Genomic DNA, 19299 nt, shown 5'->3' with positions numbered 1-19299 from the left:
GCCAAGAGGAATAACCATTATGAAAGTTATATAGCATATAAAAAGGCTAGACAGTACTCATAAAAGGTTGCCAATTCCAGGGGTTATGCTAATGTTCCTGTAGCATGCTCATAATATTTCTTCCCCATGTGCCCTTCCCCTTGCTTCTCTGTTAGGGCATGTTCACACCATGGTGCAGAGACGTCAGCTTTTCTACACGCATTCTGCAAGGGTACAACTAAATCAATTGTTCCCTATGTGCCCTGTTCACACCACAACACTAGTATAACGTGCAGTTTTGTTCTGCGCTGGATTCTGCAATGTGTATAAAACTCATTGAAACACACATGAAAACTGATCAGTTTATCTGCACGTATGGTAGGAACAAGGCTTTGAGATCGACGGATCAACTATCAACCAGTCCTTGCATGCCTAGGTGCTAGGTGTAATCTTGGACTGTGAACCATCTTTTCAGCCCCCATCCAATCAATGTCCAAAAGCTTTCTGCCTCAACCTCTGCAACATCTCCAAAATATGTCCCTTCTTAACCAATGACACCCCAAAGCTTCTAGTCCACTCCTCTCACCTTGAATACTGAAACTCCCTCCTCATTACCTTACGGCTATCTCCCCTTCAGTCCATCATGAATGCTGCTCCTGTACTCATTCCTCTTACCAACCACTCAGTCTCAGCTAATCCTCTCTGCTGGTCCCTCCACTGGCTCCTGTTCACCCAACGAATTAAATTCAGAATACTAACAATAACTTACAATGCCATTCACAGCTCTGTCCCCAGCTACATCACTAGCCTAGTCTCCAAATATCAACCAAATTGTTCTCTACATTCCTCCCAAGACCTCCTGCTCTCTAGCTCCCTTGTCACCTCTTCCCATGCTCTACTCCAGGACTTCTCCCGAGCCTCTCCCAACCTATGGAACTCCATTTCTAAATCTGTTCTACTATCTCCTACTCTGTCCACATTTAGACAATCCCTGAATACACTTCACTTCAGAGAAACCCATCACCTCCACCTAACAACTATATTTCCACTTTCACCATCAGCTCATCCTCCACACTTATCACCTTTTGTATCCATTGACCCTCCCTCTTAGATTGTAAGATCTAATGAGCAGAGCCCTCTGATTCCTTCTGTATTAAATTGTATTGTTATTATACTGTCTGCCGTTGTTGCCGTAAAGTGCTGTGCAAACCGTTGGTGCTATATAAATCCTGTATAATAATAACATTAATAAAAAGTGGAATAGAAAACAATCAATTTAACATATCAACCTAACTCTACATAATTAAGAAGTATCATCTTTGGATTTGCAGTAGTTATTTTTAATTTGGGGCCACTTACCAATATTAGAGTAGGAGTTGCCAATCTGTAAAATGTCCAGGACAAACCCATGCCATACAGTGGGATTAATATCAACATTTTTTCATTTCAGGTAATTGACCCTGGACAGACCTCTCTGGAAGACCTGTTAGATATGACTGATGAGCAGGTTTGCGAAACACTTGGGAAGTTTGGTGCTAGCAACGAGGAGTGTGATCGGTTAAATGCCTCCCTTTCTTGTCTACGCAGTGTTCACAAATCAGGTATAAATCCTAAACTAAACATTGTGTGCCCTGTTTATTCTGCGGGCATCAAATTCATACAAGCAAAAATTCTGATCAATGCATAGCAGAAAATGTGCCTAATTGCACGCCTGTATTTTGTTGTATTAAAACGTATGAGCCCTGAGCAAGAGTGTCCTGGGCTCTTGACTGTTTGGATCATGGGAAATGTTTAGAAATGTTCACACTTTCTATAATTATACAAGGCAGTTGAAATGACTGGCCTTTCTCTCACCTTTTTAACACAGAGTACCCCTTATAATAGCTTCTAGTCTCAGGGAACCCCTGCTAATAATTACTATATCTACAGCTCACTGTACATTGGCATGATGATCACTGGGAACAGGTCTGCTGTTAGAAACCATGGGGGCCCTATACAGCCATCCTGACATGGCCCCCACCCTCCCAAAAAAAAGACAATTTACTATGCTTCTGTTGTGAATGATTGCAGTGAGTGATCAATACCAATCACTCATTGTGTTCATTCAAGAAAGGAAGGGCTGGTAAATGTGACATACTTATCAGACCCTTCCCACACTCTCCGTCCTGAAGGATCCTATTGTGTGCTTGCAGTTGCTGGTGGGAAGGAGAGGAGAGAAGCCATCAGCACTGCAGGGGTGGAGGCATACAGGGGTCCTGGGCAGCAGAGGGAAACATATGGTGCTCAGGGAGGGTGATTGGAGTGGTGGGGGGGTGGGGCAACAATTACTGGAACCAATCCCCTGTATGGTCTCTCTGCAGCAACTGAAAGCCTGGGGGAGGGACAGGAGAAGAAGCCAGCTTTCAGCTGCTGCGGAGAGAGCCATACAGGGGATTGGTTCCTGTAATTGTCCCCCCACCATGCTGATCAGCCTAACTGCCCATATCTGATTCACCCAGCTGCCTGGGCCCCCCTGCTGGCCTTGGCCCTGTTCAGGAGGACTGGTGGTACCCCTTATCCACGGCCCTGACTGGGAAGAATGTTGCATATACTTGTGGTCATCGAGAGAATCACCCCTTACATATACCTAAAAAGACCATTGTTGTCATTGTGATCATTGAGAGGCAGAAATTTCTCATTGCTCAAGGATCCCCTAGCAACCCTTGGAGAACCTTACAGTTTCATTGAACCTGGGTTAAGAAAGGTTGTTCTACAAGAAGTGGATGGACTTAAAGTGAGGCAGCTAATTGCGGGTGCACAAAGAGGTCATACTCATTTGAAGTTACATATACCCAGTGAAATGACTGACCTCAGGTGATACACAGAGATGAAACAAATCCTCCTACATAAATTGTACTTGTTTAGCTGCAGTCTTCTCTACAGACAAATTTATACAGCTTGCCTGGATGGGGAGTTAAGTTACACTCTGCAGAGCTCAGTGAGGGTAGGTCTGAGAGCTGTTTGGAGGGAAGGCACCCCCCCCCCTTCACATACCACACAGGAAGAGAGCTGAGGCTATCAATCACAGGCTGTATGCTGGAGCTCTCTTCCCTATCAACTTTTTATCTTGGTGTCAGGAAAACCTGTCAGAAATGAGTCATGTAGATAGCAGAGGAATGAGGCAACAGACTAAAATGACAGTGCATTGAATTAAGACAAGTACACACTATAGAGGGATATGCTTTGCTTATATTTCATTTCAGAGGTTTACATTCACTTTAAGTGAACAGCCTCTACTCCCTTAGTAAGATTCACTAGACATATGTACAGGTGAAACTCAAAAAATTAGAATATCGTGCAAAAGTTAATTTATTTCAGTAATGCAACTTAAAATGTGAAACTAATATATGAGATAGACTCATTACATGCAAAGCAAGATAGTTCAAGCCGTGACTTGTCATAATTGTGATGATTATGGCTTACAGCTCATGAAAACCCCAAATCCACAATCTCAGAAAATTAGAACATTGTGAAAAGGTGCAATATTCTCGGCTCAAATTGTCCCACTCTAATCAGCTAATTAAGCCATAACACCTGCAAAGGGTTCCTGAGCCTTTAAATGGACTCTCAGTCTGGTTCAGTAGGAATCACAATCATGGGAAAGACTGCTGACCTGACAGTTGTACAGAAAATCATCATTGACACCCTCCATAAGGAGGGAAAGCCTCAAAAGATAATTGCAAAAGAAGTTGGATGTTCCCAAAGTGCTGTATCAAAGCACATTAATAATAAGTTATGTGGAATGCAAAAGTGTAGAAGAAAAAGGCGCAAAAGCAGCAGGGATGACCGCAGCCTGGAGAGGATTGTCAGGAAAAGGCCATTCAAAAGTGTTGGGGACTTTCACAAGGAGTGGACTGAGGCTGGAGTCAGTGCATCAAGAGCCACCACACACAGAGGGATCCTGGACATGGGCTTCAAATGTCATATTCGTCTTGTCAAGCCGCTCCTGAAAAACAAACAACGTCAGAAGCGTCTTACCTGGGCTAAAGAAAAACAGACCTGGTCTGTTGCTCAGTGGTCCAAAGTCCTCTTTTCTGATAAGAGCAACTTTTGCATCTCAGTTGGAAACCAAGGACCCAGAATATGGAGGAAGAATGGAGAGGCACACACTGCAAGATGCTTGAAGTCCAGTGTGAAGTTTCCACAGTCTGTGTTTATTTGGGGAGCCATGTCATCTGCTGGTGTTGGTCCACTGTGCTTCATTAAGTCCAGGGTCAACGCAGCCGTCTACCAGGAGATTTTGGAGCACTTCATGCTTCCTTCCGAAGACTAGCTTTATGGGGATGCTGACTTAATGTTAAATTTTTTTAACATTGAGGCAGCAATTGCTGCAAAAGGGGCCCAAACCAAATACTGAGTACATATGCATGCTTATACTTTTCAGAGGTCCGATATTGTTCTATGTACAATCCTTGTTTTATTGATTGCATGTAATATTCAAATTTTCTGAGATTGTGGATTTGGGGTTTTCATGAGCTGTAAGCCATAATCATCACAATGATGACAAATCACGGCTTGAACTATCTTGCTTTGCATGTAATGAGTCTATCTCATATATTAGTTTCACATTTTAAGTTGCATTACTGAAATAAATAAACTTTTGCACGATATTTTAATTTTTCGAGTTTCACCTGTATTGGTGTTTTTTTCCTCTGTACAGTACTGCCTTTTACCTTGGCTGTTCAGCTTCTTCATTTTATATATCTTCTGACAGGGATCATTACTTACTGTAGATATCCTCTTAGTAGTATCAAGCACGTAGAAATGCACGGCTCTGTTCACTTTCTTAAGATAAAAGTACCAATTTATACAGGTCTGTTTTTACCATAAGGCAGTCTAGAGTTGTGCAATGGGCAGCAAGGTTGAAAAGGGCAGCACCAAGGCAAGCCTCAGCATTTAAAAATTGTGATAATTGTGCCAAGGGTAGCATGTCAACAGGCAGAAGATCTTTTGGGATGTGTCTTGTTTTTCTTACTGAAAGTGGTATGTAGTCCACATGCAGTGGTGAAGAAACCATTTCAAGCAGTGTGCTGCTTTTTGCATCTTTTCCTCAATCCTGGGAACAAATGGGGCATATTCTCATTTCAAGAGCCCTAGGAAACAGCTGTTTACATTACAGATGAATTGGCCCCAACCACTTGTGCCGGCATAGGAATGTACTGCATCATATATATGATATAATGTCTTTTTTCATATAGGCATAGAGGCATGCCTTTCTCTTTTTGACGCATACTGTGCTTGCTGCATTGCATACATGTGATACTTATATCCATAGTATAATTTTTTGAAATTCCCTGATTAGGATATAACCATTATGGTAGGAGCTTAGTCTACATTATTATAACCTGTTTCATGATATACCTATGGTATAATTTTTGGATACACCTCCTTTGGGAAGTGTTCACCTATGCGTTTGTGCTACAGGGACTTCAGACTCCTGTAGTCATTTTCTCTGTTGCACATGCATTCAGACCGGTCTTGGTGTCATTTTATATGGTTTTAGGTCTGTGTGTATTGTCTCTTACTGAGGTGATGGTAAACCAGGGCAACTGCCCACATGTCATATTTATATGTGTAATAAAGCATAATTTTTGGAAATTTTTCTGAGTGTCACATTCTGTTCATTATGTAGCCGCTTTTTCTGTGAATCTCTTTTCACAAATCCCCTTTTTTAGCATGTCTATGGCCCTGCATGTACATTAGATTAATGACCAGTAAATCTACAGCTTCAGTGTGAACACATGTCCCAGTGGCTATCTTGCTAATCCTATACACTTTTCGTTAGACAGAGAATGCAGGTATTTGTAGTCTCACGTCAGCTGGAGGTCTAAGGCAGTGTTTTTCATCAATTATGTAGTCAAGACACCCTTTAGAAATGCACAAAAAATCCATGGCACACCAGTCTGAGGTGCATCCGAGCCTGAGTGCTTTTTTGTGTGTTCTGTTTTTTATTAGGCTGCTCTGTGCTTGTGATGCAAACAATTGCTGGCATGATTTTCGAATTGAGCCCTTCCCTTAGCAACCAATGACGTCATCGGTTGGTAGGACGCAGGCGGGTGGCTTACACAGCTCTCATTTTTGACAGCAAAATTACAGATAACCGCATAGAGGGGGAGAGAGCCCAGAGGAGGAACGGGATGAGCTCTCCATCCTCTATGTAAACAGAACTTAGCACAGTAACCCTTTCATGGTTGGACTATACAGGGCTTTGTGTCATTTTATTGCGGCACCCCTGGGCACTCTTTGCGGCACCCCGGTTGCAAAGCTCTAAGGTTGCTGATGACAAATCCATTGGCTATGTTGGATTATTTTGATAGATAAGCTATTATTCCCTCAATGTAAGCTATATTTTTAAAATGAAAACATTTAATATCATCTGTACATGCCTAGTTACCATCTAATCTAATTGCTGTAATGCCCAGAAGTCTCTGGAGAGCCATATGAGAAATAATGCAGTCGTTCAAAATAGGACATTCCTTTTAAACTATTGCAATATGTTAGGGGCAGGATTGTTGTACCAGACTTAGTATGTATGAAATGCAAATCCCTGAAAAACATTTCTGTAATGCTCACAAGGAAATCTTTGGAAGCATTTTATTTCATTGTTTGCACCTCTACAGATACCCTTATCACTATTATAAACTGGTGAACATAGGATCTTAGAGTATTATGGTTTTTTTGGATATTACAGCTTGAGTTTTTTATTCTAAATGTATTTCAAATACTTAGGAACAAAACAATGGAAAATAAAAAATATTGATTGATCTCTGTGAAAGTGTTCATTAAAAATGAATTCCAGGTATTGCAATTTTACATAGTTACACTGGTCCAACTTGGACTTGGTATAAGAGTGTATGTGCCATACCTGTGGGATCCCTTTGGAAGCTGGAATTCATTGCAGTAGGCACTGCTACTACAGTGATCTCCACTAGCTTCTGGTTCCCATGCCGAGCAACTGCTCTACTGCATTGTGAAGAGGGGGTTGCTCACTTGGCATGGGCATAATGAGGGAACTCTTTGCATATCCTGAAAGAATGCAAAGTGTTATTTGACTGGATGAGGTAGGGAGGCAGGGCAGGGAAATCAGGTGATCTCCACCACATCCAGTCAGAGGACAATGTATGTACATTGAGAAAATGTGAGGTGTTATCTGAATGGCGCCCATGCCGTATAGGCCACCTTCTGTGTTCAGTATGCAGCAGGGCAGCTGGTTGGACCCAGAAACTAGAGGCAATAACTGTATCAGCTGTTTCTACAGTGATTTCCAGCTTCCATGGGGATCCCACAGGTATGACACATACAGTGGGGAAAATAATTATTTGATCCCCTGCAGATTTTGTAAGTTTGCCTATTTACAAAGAAATTAAGGTGCAATAATTTTTATCTTAGGTGTAATCAGCGGTGTACTTACTGCGAGGCAAACAAGGCGTTTACCTAGGGTGCCAATTTTCAGAGGGGCTATGCCCCCCCCCCCAGAAGAAGTGACACAAGTAGCCGGGATGGGGACCTGGCAATGTACTGCCTGAGCTGCTTGATAGTACTGTCTCCCTCCTGCTCAAACATGTTGGTGTAGTTCATTCCCGGCCCCAGGCAGTGTACAGTGTCCATTGCCCCACTAGGTGCAGAACACCTGTGTCTGGACACTTCGTATCTCAGCGGGAGTTGTGGTCCTTCCCCCTCCCTCTTCCTGGCACTTCTCCCGACTCTGCCATGAGATAGCCCGACAGCCCTCCGCCTGTCCTCCCCTGGTTGCTGGTCATCCTCTGGTCACTGTTGCTCCTCCAGTCCTTCTAGGCCGAAGTGTGCCCCCTGAGGCAGCACACAGATGGGGACCTGGCAAGGCTCTGTTTGAGCTCTGCCAGGAGGCTGTGTGTTGCTGGAGGGCAGTCGGCTGCTTCTTCTCATTATGATGAGTTCTTGAATTGGGTGGGGGAGACGGGAAGGTGAGGAGGGCCTTAACGGGGGGTTCTGGGGTGGGTGGCAGTGGCAGAGGGCGGTAGTCATGATGGAGGGGGGGTGCTGGTGTGATAGGGGGTGCCCAGTTTTAATGTTGCCTAGGGCAGCACAAGGGATAAATACACCACTAGGTGTATTTTAAATGCTAGAGACAGAATATCAACCAAAACCCCAGAAAAAACACATGATAAAAATGGTGTAAATTGAGTTGCAGTTCAGTGAGTAAAATAAGTATTTGATCCTTTACCAACCAACAATAATTTTGGCTCCCACAGACTGGCTATGTGTTCATGTGGTACACAAATTAGTCAATTGGAGGAAAATGCTCCTTTTTTATGGGTTTTTATGAGCCATTCAGAGATGGACATGCTGGTGTGTTTCAGATCATTGTCCTGCTGTATAACCCAAGTGCGCTTGAGCTTGAGGTCAGGAACTGATGGCTGGACATTCTCCTTCAGGGTTTTCTGGTAGAGCACAGAATACATGGTTCCATCAATTATGGCAAGTTGTCCAGGTCCTGAAGCTTCAAAGCAGCCCCAAACCATCACACTACCACCACCATGTTTGACTGGTGGTATGATGTTCTCTTTATAAAATGCTGTGTTAGTTTTACACCAGATGTAGTGCGACAAAGTTCCGCTTTTCTCTCATCAGTCCCCAGAATATTTCCCCAAAAGTCTTGGTGATAATCGAGATTTGTTTTGGCAATATGAGATGAGCCTTGGTGTTATTTTTGGTCAGCAGTGGTTTTTGCCTTGGAACTCTCCCATAGATTCCATTTTTACCCAATCTCTTTCTTATTGTTGAATCATGAACACTGACGTTAACTTAGGCAAGTGATGTTGTTCTAGGTTCTTTTCTGACCTCCTGGATGAGTCATCTTTGTGCTCTTGATTTTGGTATTTTTGGTAGGCCGGCCACTTCTGGGAAGGTTCACTACTGTTCCAAGATTTCTTCATTTGTGAATAATGACTCTCATTGTAGTTCACTGGAGTCCCAAAGCCTTAGAAATGGCTTTGTAACCCTTTCCAGACTGATATACAGTATGTTATTTGCTTTGTTTCTCATCTGTTCTTGATTTTCTTTAGATCGTGGCATGATGTGTTGCTTTTTGAGATCTTTTAGCATGCTTCACTTTGTCAGACAGCATCTCTTTAAGTGATTTGTTGATTCAACAGGTCTGGCAGTAATCAGGCCTGGGTGTGGCAAGTGAAATTTAACTCATCTTTCCAAAAATGTGGTTAATCACAGTTCATTCATGAATTAGCAGGTGAGTGTGTGTGTGTGTGTGTGTGTGTGTGTGTGTGTGTGTGGGGGGGGGGGGTGCAGTTACTTTTTCACATAGGGCCAGGTAGCTTTTTTCTCTTAATAAGACAGGTTTGGACAGCTATTTCCCTTAATAAATGAAATCAGTTATAAACTGAATTTTGTATTTACTCAGGTTATCTTTGTGTAACAAAACCTAAAAAAATCAGGAAGGGGCCAAATACTTTTTCACAGCGCTGCAAATTGTCTGCACTATATAATTACCTGTGCTAAAAAAGGAACAAATTGGCTTGAAAGCAGGGGGAAAAAATGTGTGTGTGTGTATATATAGTGTGTGTGTGTGTGTGTGTGTGTGTGTGTGTGTGTGTGTGTGTATATATATATATATATATATATACTGTTTATGCAGCTTTTGGTTTTCATTCCTGACCATAGAGGTTGTTATGATATATAACAATCATTATAGCTTAGAAAATTGAGTCTGTTACGGATTTGCATATTGCCTTACCCTCTTAGCCTACATTGGACAGAACTGATAACAGAGCATCTGCGTGCTTTCTCCACAGAAGATTCATAGGGGCATATATATAAAACAGTGAATGTGACATTCACCATTAAATATTTTTTAATTGATTCACCTGCAGTAAATGTTTGGTTGATGTCACTGTTGTAAATGTACTTTGCAGAGGTGTATTCCAACCCTAGTTGTAGTACATACATTTGTCCTGCTGAGGGTATCAGTAATCCACTAATGTATCATATTGGTTGTGAATCTTCCATACCAAGTATGGAGTGACATTTTTTTTAGGTTTTTTTTTTTAATTGTAAATGGTTCTTTTTTTGTTAATGTATAAGATACAAACCTCTGTTTCTTTATCTGTCCTGTTTTGAAATAGGTTATTTATAGACTATACCTCTACACCAAACCTGTACCTCTGAAAAGATTTTTCATTTTTTAAGGTCTATAATATACAGAAATGTTCCATGCTATAAACACTCCTTTTTTATGCATATTAGGGAAAATATATATGTATATCAACTGGATGTGCGTTTCTTATGGTGGTTATGTAAGATGCTATGATTGCATTTATTAGCAGTTGCATACCAAAGAAACCAATCAGCTGCCAGTTTTTTTTTGTCAAAGCTTAATTGAACAAGCTCATGTTGGGAGCTGATTGGCTACTATGAACAGCTGCACTAGATTTTGCCCTTTCCAGTTTTAGTAAATCAACACAAATATTCATAAAAAAAAATCAAGCAAACAAAAAAACAATCTTCTGACCCCCAAAAGAAAGGAGGGAAAAAAGCTATAATTCCTTTTACTATTCCTTGATGAGCATTAATGTTCCTCTGCAGTGTGATTCACACTGTTCACAGGCTTAATTAATATGGCAGAGAAAAGTGCAAATTATATTAACACTTGGGAAACCAAATGAATACAAATTTCAAGGATCTGACTTCATTAAAGTAAAATAATTGCACTGTGAATTTATATAAAAACAAGAAATGTGCAACATTAGTGGGCAACAAAGCTGTGTAAAATGAGAAAGGTTTGTGTTACCCTTAGCAGCCAACCAAAATTCCAAAATACAGAAAAACAGTTTTAACCTAATTGGTTTATATGTGTAGCTTGCTCATATTTATGATATATTAATAAATGGGGGCCATTCTCCTTGGATATTGGGGTTCATTTCCTAAAGGTGAAAGGGCTGTTTGCTTTTCAAGGGAATTTTCCCTTAGTTTAGTGAATGAGATAGCTCTGCTGACTTCTGCTGGGCGGCACAGTGGCTTAGTGGTTACCACTTCCATCTGGCAGTATTAGGGTTGTTAGTTCGAATCCCAACCAAGGCACCACCTGCCTGGAGTTTGCATGTTCTCCCTGTGCCTGCGTGGGTTTCCTCCGGATACTCTGGTTTCCTCCCACACTCCAAAGACATGCAGGTAGGTTCATTGGATCCTGTTTAAATTGGCCCTAGTATATGAATGTAAGTTAGGGACCTTAGATTGTACACCCCTTGAGGGTTAGGAACTGATGTGAATGTACAATATATATGTAAAGCGTTGTGTAAATTGACAGCTCTATATAAGTACATGTAATAAAAATAAAATAAACACTGTGAATTTAGTGCCTTCAGGGAAGTAGCCTAGGGTGTAAAATGGCCAAGCTACTATCAGTAGTCATTTATTTTTGTACTCCAAAGATGAACTGGATCCTGTCTAAATTGTCCATAGTATATGTATGAATGTGAGTTAGGGATCTTAAATTATACACCCCTTGAGGGTTAGGGACTGATGTGAATGTACAATATATATGTATGTAAAGCGCTACGTAAATTGACGGTGCTATATAAGTACCTGAAATAAAAAATAATAATAAATAATCATGCAAGCAAAATACTGTTTTTTATTTTCCTTGCACACAAATGAGTATTCTTTGCAAAGTGAATTTTTACCACTCTTACTAAGCTGAATGAAAATTCTCCTGCAAAGTACAAGGCCTATTTATCAAGCCAAGCCCATAGTATCTTGGGTCCTGGTATTCTTATTTTGCAATATCTTGAGTTATATGTGCTTCTAGAACAGAAAAAGACCAGCAGGTCTAAAGTGAACCTTTCCATTCCAATAGCATGTGAGCATAGTGGTGGCTTCATAGTTTTCTCCGATAGTTGTTTCAGACGTAACCATTCTCTCTTCAAAATGTGCAGCCTAAGGCTAGAGCTACATGGGCAAGTCTAAAATCTTGCTTCTAAGAGCGTTATTTACTAAAACTGGAGAGTGCAAAATCTGGTGCAGCTCTGCATAGAAACCAGTCAGCTTACAGGTTTTATTGCCAAAGTTTGAACAAGCTGAAGTTAGAAGCTGCTTGGCTACCATGGACAACTGCACCGGATTTTGAGTACACCAGGTTTAGTAAATCTCTCCCAAGGAGTTCTAACCACTTCATAGCAGTCAATAAGGTTGGTTTTACAAAAGGAGTTTTTTTTTTAAATAACTGAATCCTGCTACTAAAATTGCTAATATTTAATCACTAGGCATAGAAAAAGACTGCTAAAGAAATGGAAAGAATGGCTTCCTGCAGAGTATGCAATACAGGTAACATGTAGTAGCATTTTGTAGTGATCAGTTGCACATGAATAGATGTTTGTGCAATCATGTAACACCCGGTCACACCGATCCTGACTTTGAAATCGCCCGATTTCAAAGTGGGGATCGGTGTGACCGGGGTGTCACATGATTGCACAAACATCTATTCATGTGCGACTGATCGCTACAAAATGCTACTACATGTTACCTGTATTTAAAAGTCGGATAGCATGCCGATTTGAGGTGCGATTTGCGAGACATCTGACACAGCACATGCACTACTTTAGAAATCGGTGTGATTTTGGAACCGCACCGATATGACCACTGTAATTACAGACAATAGGGTGCGAATTGCCATGCGATTTACAAGTCGTATGGCATGCAAATCGCATGCAAGTCGCACCCATTGTGACCAGTGACTAAGATGGATTACTACTATTACTACAAGCGTTTGCGTTTAGACGTGTTTTTTGACAGGTCCATATCCAGATGCTGTCCAGAGCCTTTTTTTCTTCATCAAAAATGCATTCAAAGCGTTTCCCATGTATTCAAATGGACCCGGTACACCAGCACAGTCAGTTCCAGGTTTCGCGTGAAGGAACAAATGGTAGAACGTGCTGCATTATGCTCATGCTCCATAGTGAATACAACCAGAAAAGACAAGTCATCTCAACACATACTGCTCTCTCTGCTTCTGCTCTCTCTATTTCTCTCAAAATGTCTGTCTGAAATAGTTAATTATTTACTATTTTTCAGTGCATTCTGGGCATTTGGGAAGGTCTCCTGAAGTTATCTTTTAAAAAGGCTTCTAAACGCAAATACACATAAACGTGGCTAAACGCGCATAAACGCGGTATGCAAACGTGGCTAAACTGATATTTTTTTAACCTACATTTTCTAGCAGTCAGTTTCCAGCAGTCAGAATAGTTTTCCAAACGCCCCATGTACATGAGCCCTTATGATTAATGCTGGATACATAGTTTACGCAAAAAAAATGTTTTTTCTAAATGGATGATACAGGGGCAAGATTAAACACTTGCAGTATTCTCTACATTAAAGGTCACACTATTTTCCCTTACCAGCTATTCTATTTTCCCGTACCAGCTATTCATCATGTTTTCAGCCTCTGTAAATCTCCGACACCAGTAACATTTTGTTTGGTCAACTGTACCAATTCTATCAATATTCATGTCATGTAAATGTCATATTAAATTGGATTGATAAGTCCACCTTTCCAACAAATTTGAGTACATTTTGTTGCATTGTCCAGTTAAAGCTGTTCCTTTTTAGTCACCATCATTCACAACATAAGAAGAATCCCATCTGCATTCCATAGTTATTGTAGATGTTAGTTTATTAGTAAGTGTATAAAGAATTACACAAAAACCATAAACATAGGGGGTTATGTACTAAAACTGCATGGTGCCAAATCAGGTGCAGCTCTGCATAGAAACCAGTCAGCATCCAGGTTTTTATTGTCAAAGCTTAATTGAATACGTTGAAGTTAGAAGCTGATTGGCTACCATGCACAGCTGCACCAGATTCTAAATGCTCCAATTTTAGTAAATCTACCCATAGTATTTAATATGCATTGAATACTTCCTTAGTCCCCATCATTGCTTACAGTACATTGTGGTTGCTAGGATTGCTTCTTTTTTGGCAAATCCCAAACTGACTACTAGCTGAATATCAGCTAGGCTTGACAAAGGCGGTGGAGCCCCTGAAATATGTTGACGTCCATCTTCTAACGTGGTGCTGTGGTAGACCTGTGTGGGGTGCAGTCAGAGTGGTCATGAACGTCGCCAACAGTTATCATTCTTGGTGGGTTCTGTGCTTTGTCCTGGCTTACCGATCATAGTGCATTCATTTGGTCATGTTGACATCCTGTATCTCTGGACTGTGAAACTTACACAGTTATTTCCCAAGTGATGCTATGTTTTGTCAATAAACATGTTACAACTTTTCTCATCTCTGCGCCCTGCAACTTTGTTTCTTTTTCATGTAGTTGATCAAGGGCCAGTTTATTGTCCTTCACACTATAGGTTGTGGCCAGTGGGGTTGTGGCCAATGGTGGTAGAAAATTTCCCAGGCCCAGCATCAGTGAATATGAACATGGCCTCAGGGTTGGTGGTCAGTAGGAGGAAGAGTAGTGCCCCAACATTGGTGTCAGTGGGAGGAATAGTGCCCCTTCATTGGTCTTAGTGGGAGGAATAGTACCCTATCATTGGTATCAATAGAAGAAATAGTGCCCCATTGTTGCTGTCAGTGGGAGGAACGCCTCTTTTCATTGGAAGGAATAGTGCCCCAAGGGCCGCATAAAGGCTAGCAAAGGGCCGCATCTGGCCCTCGGGCAGATGTTTGAAGACCCATGTAGTTGATCAACAGCTACTTGATGGTAACCACTACTGTGTAACATTCTGGTTAAAAGGACTCTACTATGAAATGTACTAGGTCTTTTTATTGGATCTGATGGTTTTAGGTTTTACATTAATAGGCTGTGTGATGTTATACGTGTGGTTTTGGATATATAACAAATGCTTTGCTTTCTATAGTAAATGAACCCATGGGAGTAGCCTTATAGGAAAAGATTGCTGAAAAACATTTTTTCATTACCAAACTGCAGTTTGCCGTAAAATGGAATTAAAAAAAGTTTTTCATTTATAGCTTTAATTCATTCAAGAGTAGGCAGATGCCAAGGGTGGGGGAGTAGAATATGCTGAATGAATCGTTTGCGGTTCAGCTGATACATCCTGCCTCTCAGGCACTTTTCATGTCATTAAACATGATCTAGTGTATATGCAAATTATTTTTGTTTGCTGAAGGGCCTGCTCTAGTCTCACTTCTTGAGTACTTGTTCAGGTGCCTTTATAACTCTTTAAAACCAGAGCTCGAATGTTTATTATAATACACTTTTTTAACTTCTCTGAATTACTTGAGAACTGTAGTATTTCATAAATTTCCCTGAATAGACTACTGCAACACAGGTTTTGCCAACAGAAAAGCCAAAATGGAAACTCCACAGGTTACATAACTCTTGACATACATTAAAAATATTAGTCTTCTTTCCACCTTATACTGTGATAGTCTGGAGAAATACCTTTACTTTTTTCATCTGCAGATGATTTGAATCTTTAAGTGAATATTAACACAATTTATTATATCAAGATTCTCAACTTCTTAAAGTGGAATTCCAGGCTAGAACTAACTAAGCCTAAAACTTCTTCCACCCCCCTTCTAAGATGCATATACTTACCTGTTCTCTGGGAGCTCTGGTCCAGTCATTTGATCTCCCCAGCGGCTGGCTTTAGGGGAGAGGAGACAGCACCAACAATGGATGGAACCCAGGGAAGAAATGCCACCCATAGTCTTACTATGGTGCATGCTTGTTAGTTATCCCTCCTCTTCCTGAAGCTGGGAGCCGATAATATGGCCAGACCGGAGCACTTTAACCGCTTCCCGGCCACCCTGGGGCAGAAATACAGCTACAGGGCGGGAGGGCTGTGCAAAATCACATAAGTATACTTGATTTTGCATTTCGGGGTAGGGGGCCATTGGTGGCTTCAGCTGTCGATCACCGGTTCCCAGCTGGTTATTCCCCGCTGAAACCCAGCAATCGCTGAGTATCACTGAAGGGGGAGAGGTCTGTATGTAAACAATGCAGATCTCTCCCTTGTCATCTCCAGCACACTGCTTTGTATTGCTCTGGACAATACTGTAAAGCACACACACAGCAGACAGTAAAATAGCACACAGCACATTTTATTAGCACTGATCACTGTATTAGTGTCGCCATTTGTAGACGCTATAACGTTTACGTAACCTAATTAATTTACACATATTGGGATTTTTGTTTTAGCAAGGACATGTAGCAGAATACATTTTGGCCTAAATTTATGCCGAAATTTGATTTAAATTTTTTTTTTTTACTGGACTTGTTTAACTGCTTCCCAACTGCGCTATAGCTGGAAGACGACCACAGCGTGGTTGTCCAGTTCTGGGAGGGCGTCCATGGATGTCCTCCCTGTGCGTCCCCAGCAGCATGCACCCAGCGCTGTCGGTGATCGCTTTGTCCTACGGGCACAGCTGATCACGTGATGAGGTAAAAGGCCAACCACAGCGGCCTTTTACCATGTGATCAGCTGTGTCCAATAACCCAGCAGATCACAAAGTAAATACTGTTGCCGGTTATCAGCAGCACTTTCCTCACGCTGTCACAGCATAAGGGAAAGTACTGCTGATAACCAGCAAATGTGACAGGGGAGATCTGCACTGATAATCAGGGTACTGATTATCAGTGCCAACCATCAGTGCCCAGCAGTGCTGTCAGTCAGTGTTGCCCAGCAGTGCCACCCGTCAGTGCCCAGCAGTGCTGACCATCAGTGCCCAGCAGTGCTGCCAGTCAGTGCCTCCAGTTGGTGCTATCAGTCAGGGATACCAGTCAGTGCCCATCAGTGCCACCTATCAGTACGCATCATTGCCGCATATCAGTGCATCATCAGTGCCTCCTCACCAATGCTCACCAGTGCCGCCTCATCAGGTCCGCCTCATCAGTGCCCATCACAGCTACTTATCAGTGCTGCCTGTCAGTGCCAATCAGTGCTGCCTTTCAGTGGAGCCTCATCAATGCATATCAAAAATTACATGTTTGCAACATTTTATAATAGAAACAAAGAAAACTTTTTTTTTTGCTCCCTTTTTATTTAGAGTGCAAAAAAATAAAAATCCCAGTGGTGATTAAATATCACCAAAAGAAAGCTCTATTTGTGTGAAAAAAATGAAAACAATTTCATATGGGGTACAGTGTTGCATGACAGCACAATTGTCATTCAGAGTGCTGTAAGCTTAAAATTGGCCTGGGCACGAAGGAGGTATAAGTGCCCAGTAGACAGCTTTTTTTTCCTTAATAAATTAAATAATCATTTAAAAACTGCATTTTGTATTTGCTTGGGTTATCTTTGTGTAATATTAAATTGTGTTTTATGATCTGAATCATTTAAGTATGACAAATATAGAAAAAAAATCAGGAAGGGGGCAAATGTTTATTGTGTGAAAAAATGATAAAACTTTCATATGGGTACAGTGTTGCATGACCGCGCAATTGTCATTCAAAGTGCAACAGCACTGAAAGCTGAAAATTGGCCTGGGCAGGAAGAGGGTGAAAGTGCCCAGTAGGCAAGTGGTTAAAAGCAAAAAGTCAAAAATATAGTTTTTTTCCTCAAAATTGTAAGACTTTTTTATTTATAGCGCAAAAAATAAAAAACGCAGAGGCAATCAAATACCACTGAAAGAAAGCTCCATTTGTGGTAAAAAAGGAAATACATTTCATTTGGGTCCAGTGTTGCATGTATGCTCAATTGTCAGTTAAAGTAACGCAGCGCCATATCACAAAAAATGGCCTGGTCAGGAAGGGAGGTAAATCCTCTGGAGGGCAAGTGGTTAAGAATAGGTAAGTATAATCATTGTCTTTCTACAGGGTGGTTAGTATGGGTGTTAAAAGGGGGGTTTAATCTTCATTAGTTCTAGCCTGGAAATCAATATTAAAAAAATCAGCCCAATTGACTCCTGGGGCTGGATTACACCATATATACAAATACATTCAGTACTTTCAGACCGGTTAGCTGCATCTGGCTGCATATTGGCAGCCTGTCAAAGTGGCCTTGCACATGTCTTGACTTATATAAGAAACTATATAGCTTACTTTTTATAATGAAAACCTGGGTTAGTACAATGTTTAGAACTAAAACTGAGGATTACCATATCAGGAGCACTCAGTTAAAAGAGCTTCTCTGGTCTAAATTCCATGTATGCCTTATTGTGTAATAAATCCTGGGGTTTTTTTTTCGTTCTCTGCGTTGCCATCATTGTCTTGGTTACAGAGGAAGACCTTGCTCACTATAACTTCAAGATGTTCCACAGGTTGCTTGGCATAGAGCCAGGGGCGGACTGACCATTTAGCCACTCGGGCAATGCCCGAGGGCCCGGGGTCAGTAGGGGGCCTCATGAGATGCCCCTGATACCTTTCATAGGCTTTTTTGGGTGTAGTTTGAGCGTGGGTGAGGACACAGGGGAACCATGATTTCCTATTGCCTGGGGGCCCCATGAGTTGTCAGCCCGCCCCTGCACAGAGCATTCTTTGGTACCCAGCCGAAACTTTTTTCTAGCTTCGGATAGCAAAGAGCTAGGACCTTTAATAGGTTTTACTGGTACTTGTCTGTTTAGGTGATTTCTCCTCACTTCTTTCTCCTCACTTCAACAAGAAGTAAGAAAATCTTACCAAAGAAGGGGAAAATCCCCAGCTGTCACAGAAACAGATACATGCTATTTGGAGATTTCTCCTCACCTCTTGATCTATGACTTCTGTAACATTTGTAGTGCTGATTCACACATGTGCCCTGTGGATTGAAGTTCAGGTTTCACAACCAATTGATACAGTAGTTGTTCAGCGGTTCAGGTCAGGTTTACATCACATTCAGGACAGGTTTACATCAATTTCAGGACAGGTTTACAGCACGTTCAGGTCAGGTTTACATCAATTTCAGGACAGGTTTACATCACATTCAGGACAGGTTTTCATTTCATTCAGGACAGGTTTTCATTACGTTCATGACAGGTTTTCATTACGTTCAGGACAGGTTTACATCACGTTCAGGTCAGGTTTACATCACGTTCATGTCAGGTTTACATCACGTTCATGTCAGGTTTGCATCACGTTCAGGTCAGGTTTACATCACGTTCAGGTCAGGTTTGCATCACGTTCAGGACAGGTTTACATCACGTTCAGGTCATTGTTTACATCACGTTCATGACAGGTTTACATCACGTTCAGGACAGGTTTACATCACGTTCAGGACAGGTTTACATCACGTTCAGGTCAGGTTTACATCACGTTCAGGTCAGGTTTACATCACGTTCAGGTCAGGTTTACATCACGTTCAGGACAGGATTTTATCTTGTTCACAACTGATGAAATGGTTC

General features: G+C 41.4%; 1 protein-coding gene across 2 annotated transcripts in view; it reads left to right on the top strand.

Annotated features, from left to right (window-relative positions):
* KSR2 (kinase suppressor of ras 2) overlaps positions 1-19299 on the top strand; it is a 645462-nt gene that overhangs the window by 147184 nt on the left and 478979 nt on the right. For both annotated transcript variants that reach the window (XM_089677203.1, XM_089677211.1), the window contains exon 3: positions 1430-1580. In XM_089677203.1, the coding sequence (XP_089533329.1) occupies positions 1430-1580 (151 nt within the window). The remainder of the gene's footprint in view (positions 1-1429; positions 1581-19299) is intronic.

The sequence above is a fragment of the Staurois parvus genome, unplaced genomic scaffold (genome assembly GCF_062004578.1).
Source record: "Staurois parvus isolate SC_StPar_1 unplaced genomic scaffold, SC_StPar_1.0 ptg000014l, whole genome shotgun sequence".
Classification (NCBI taxonomy): Eukaryota; Metazoa; Chordata; class Amphibia; order Anura; family Ranidae; genus Staurois; species Staurois parvus.
Note: the sequence above shows the minus strand (reverse complement) of the source record. Positions and strands in the feature narration are given on the sequence as shown.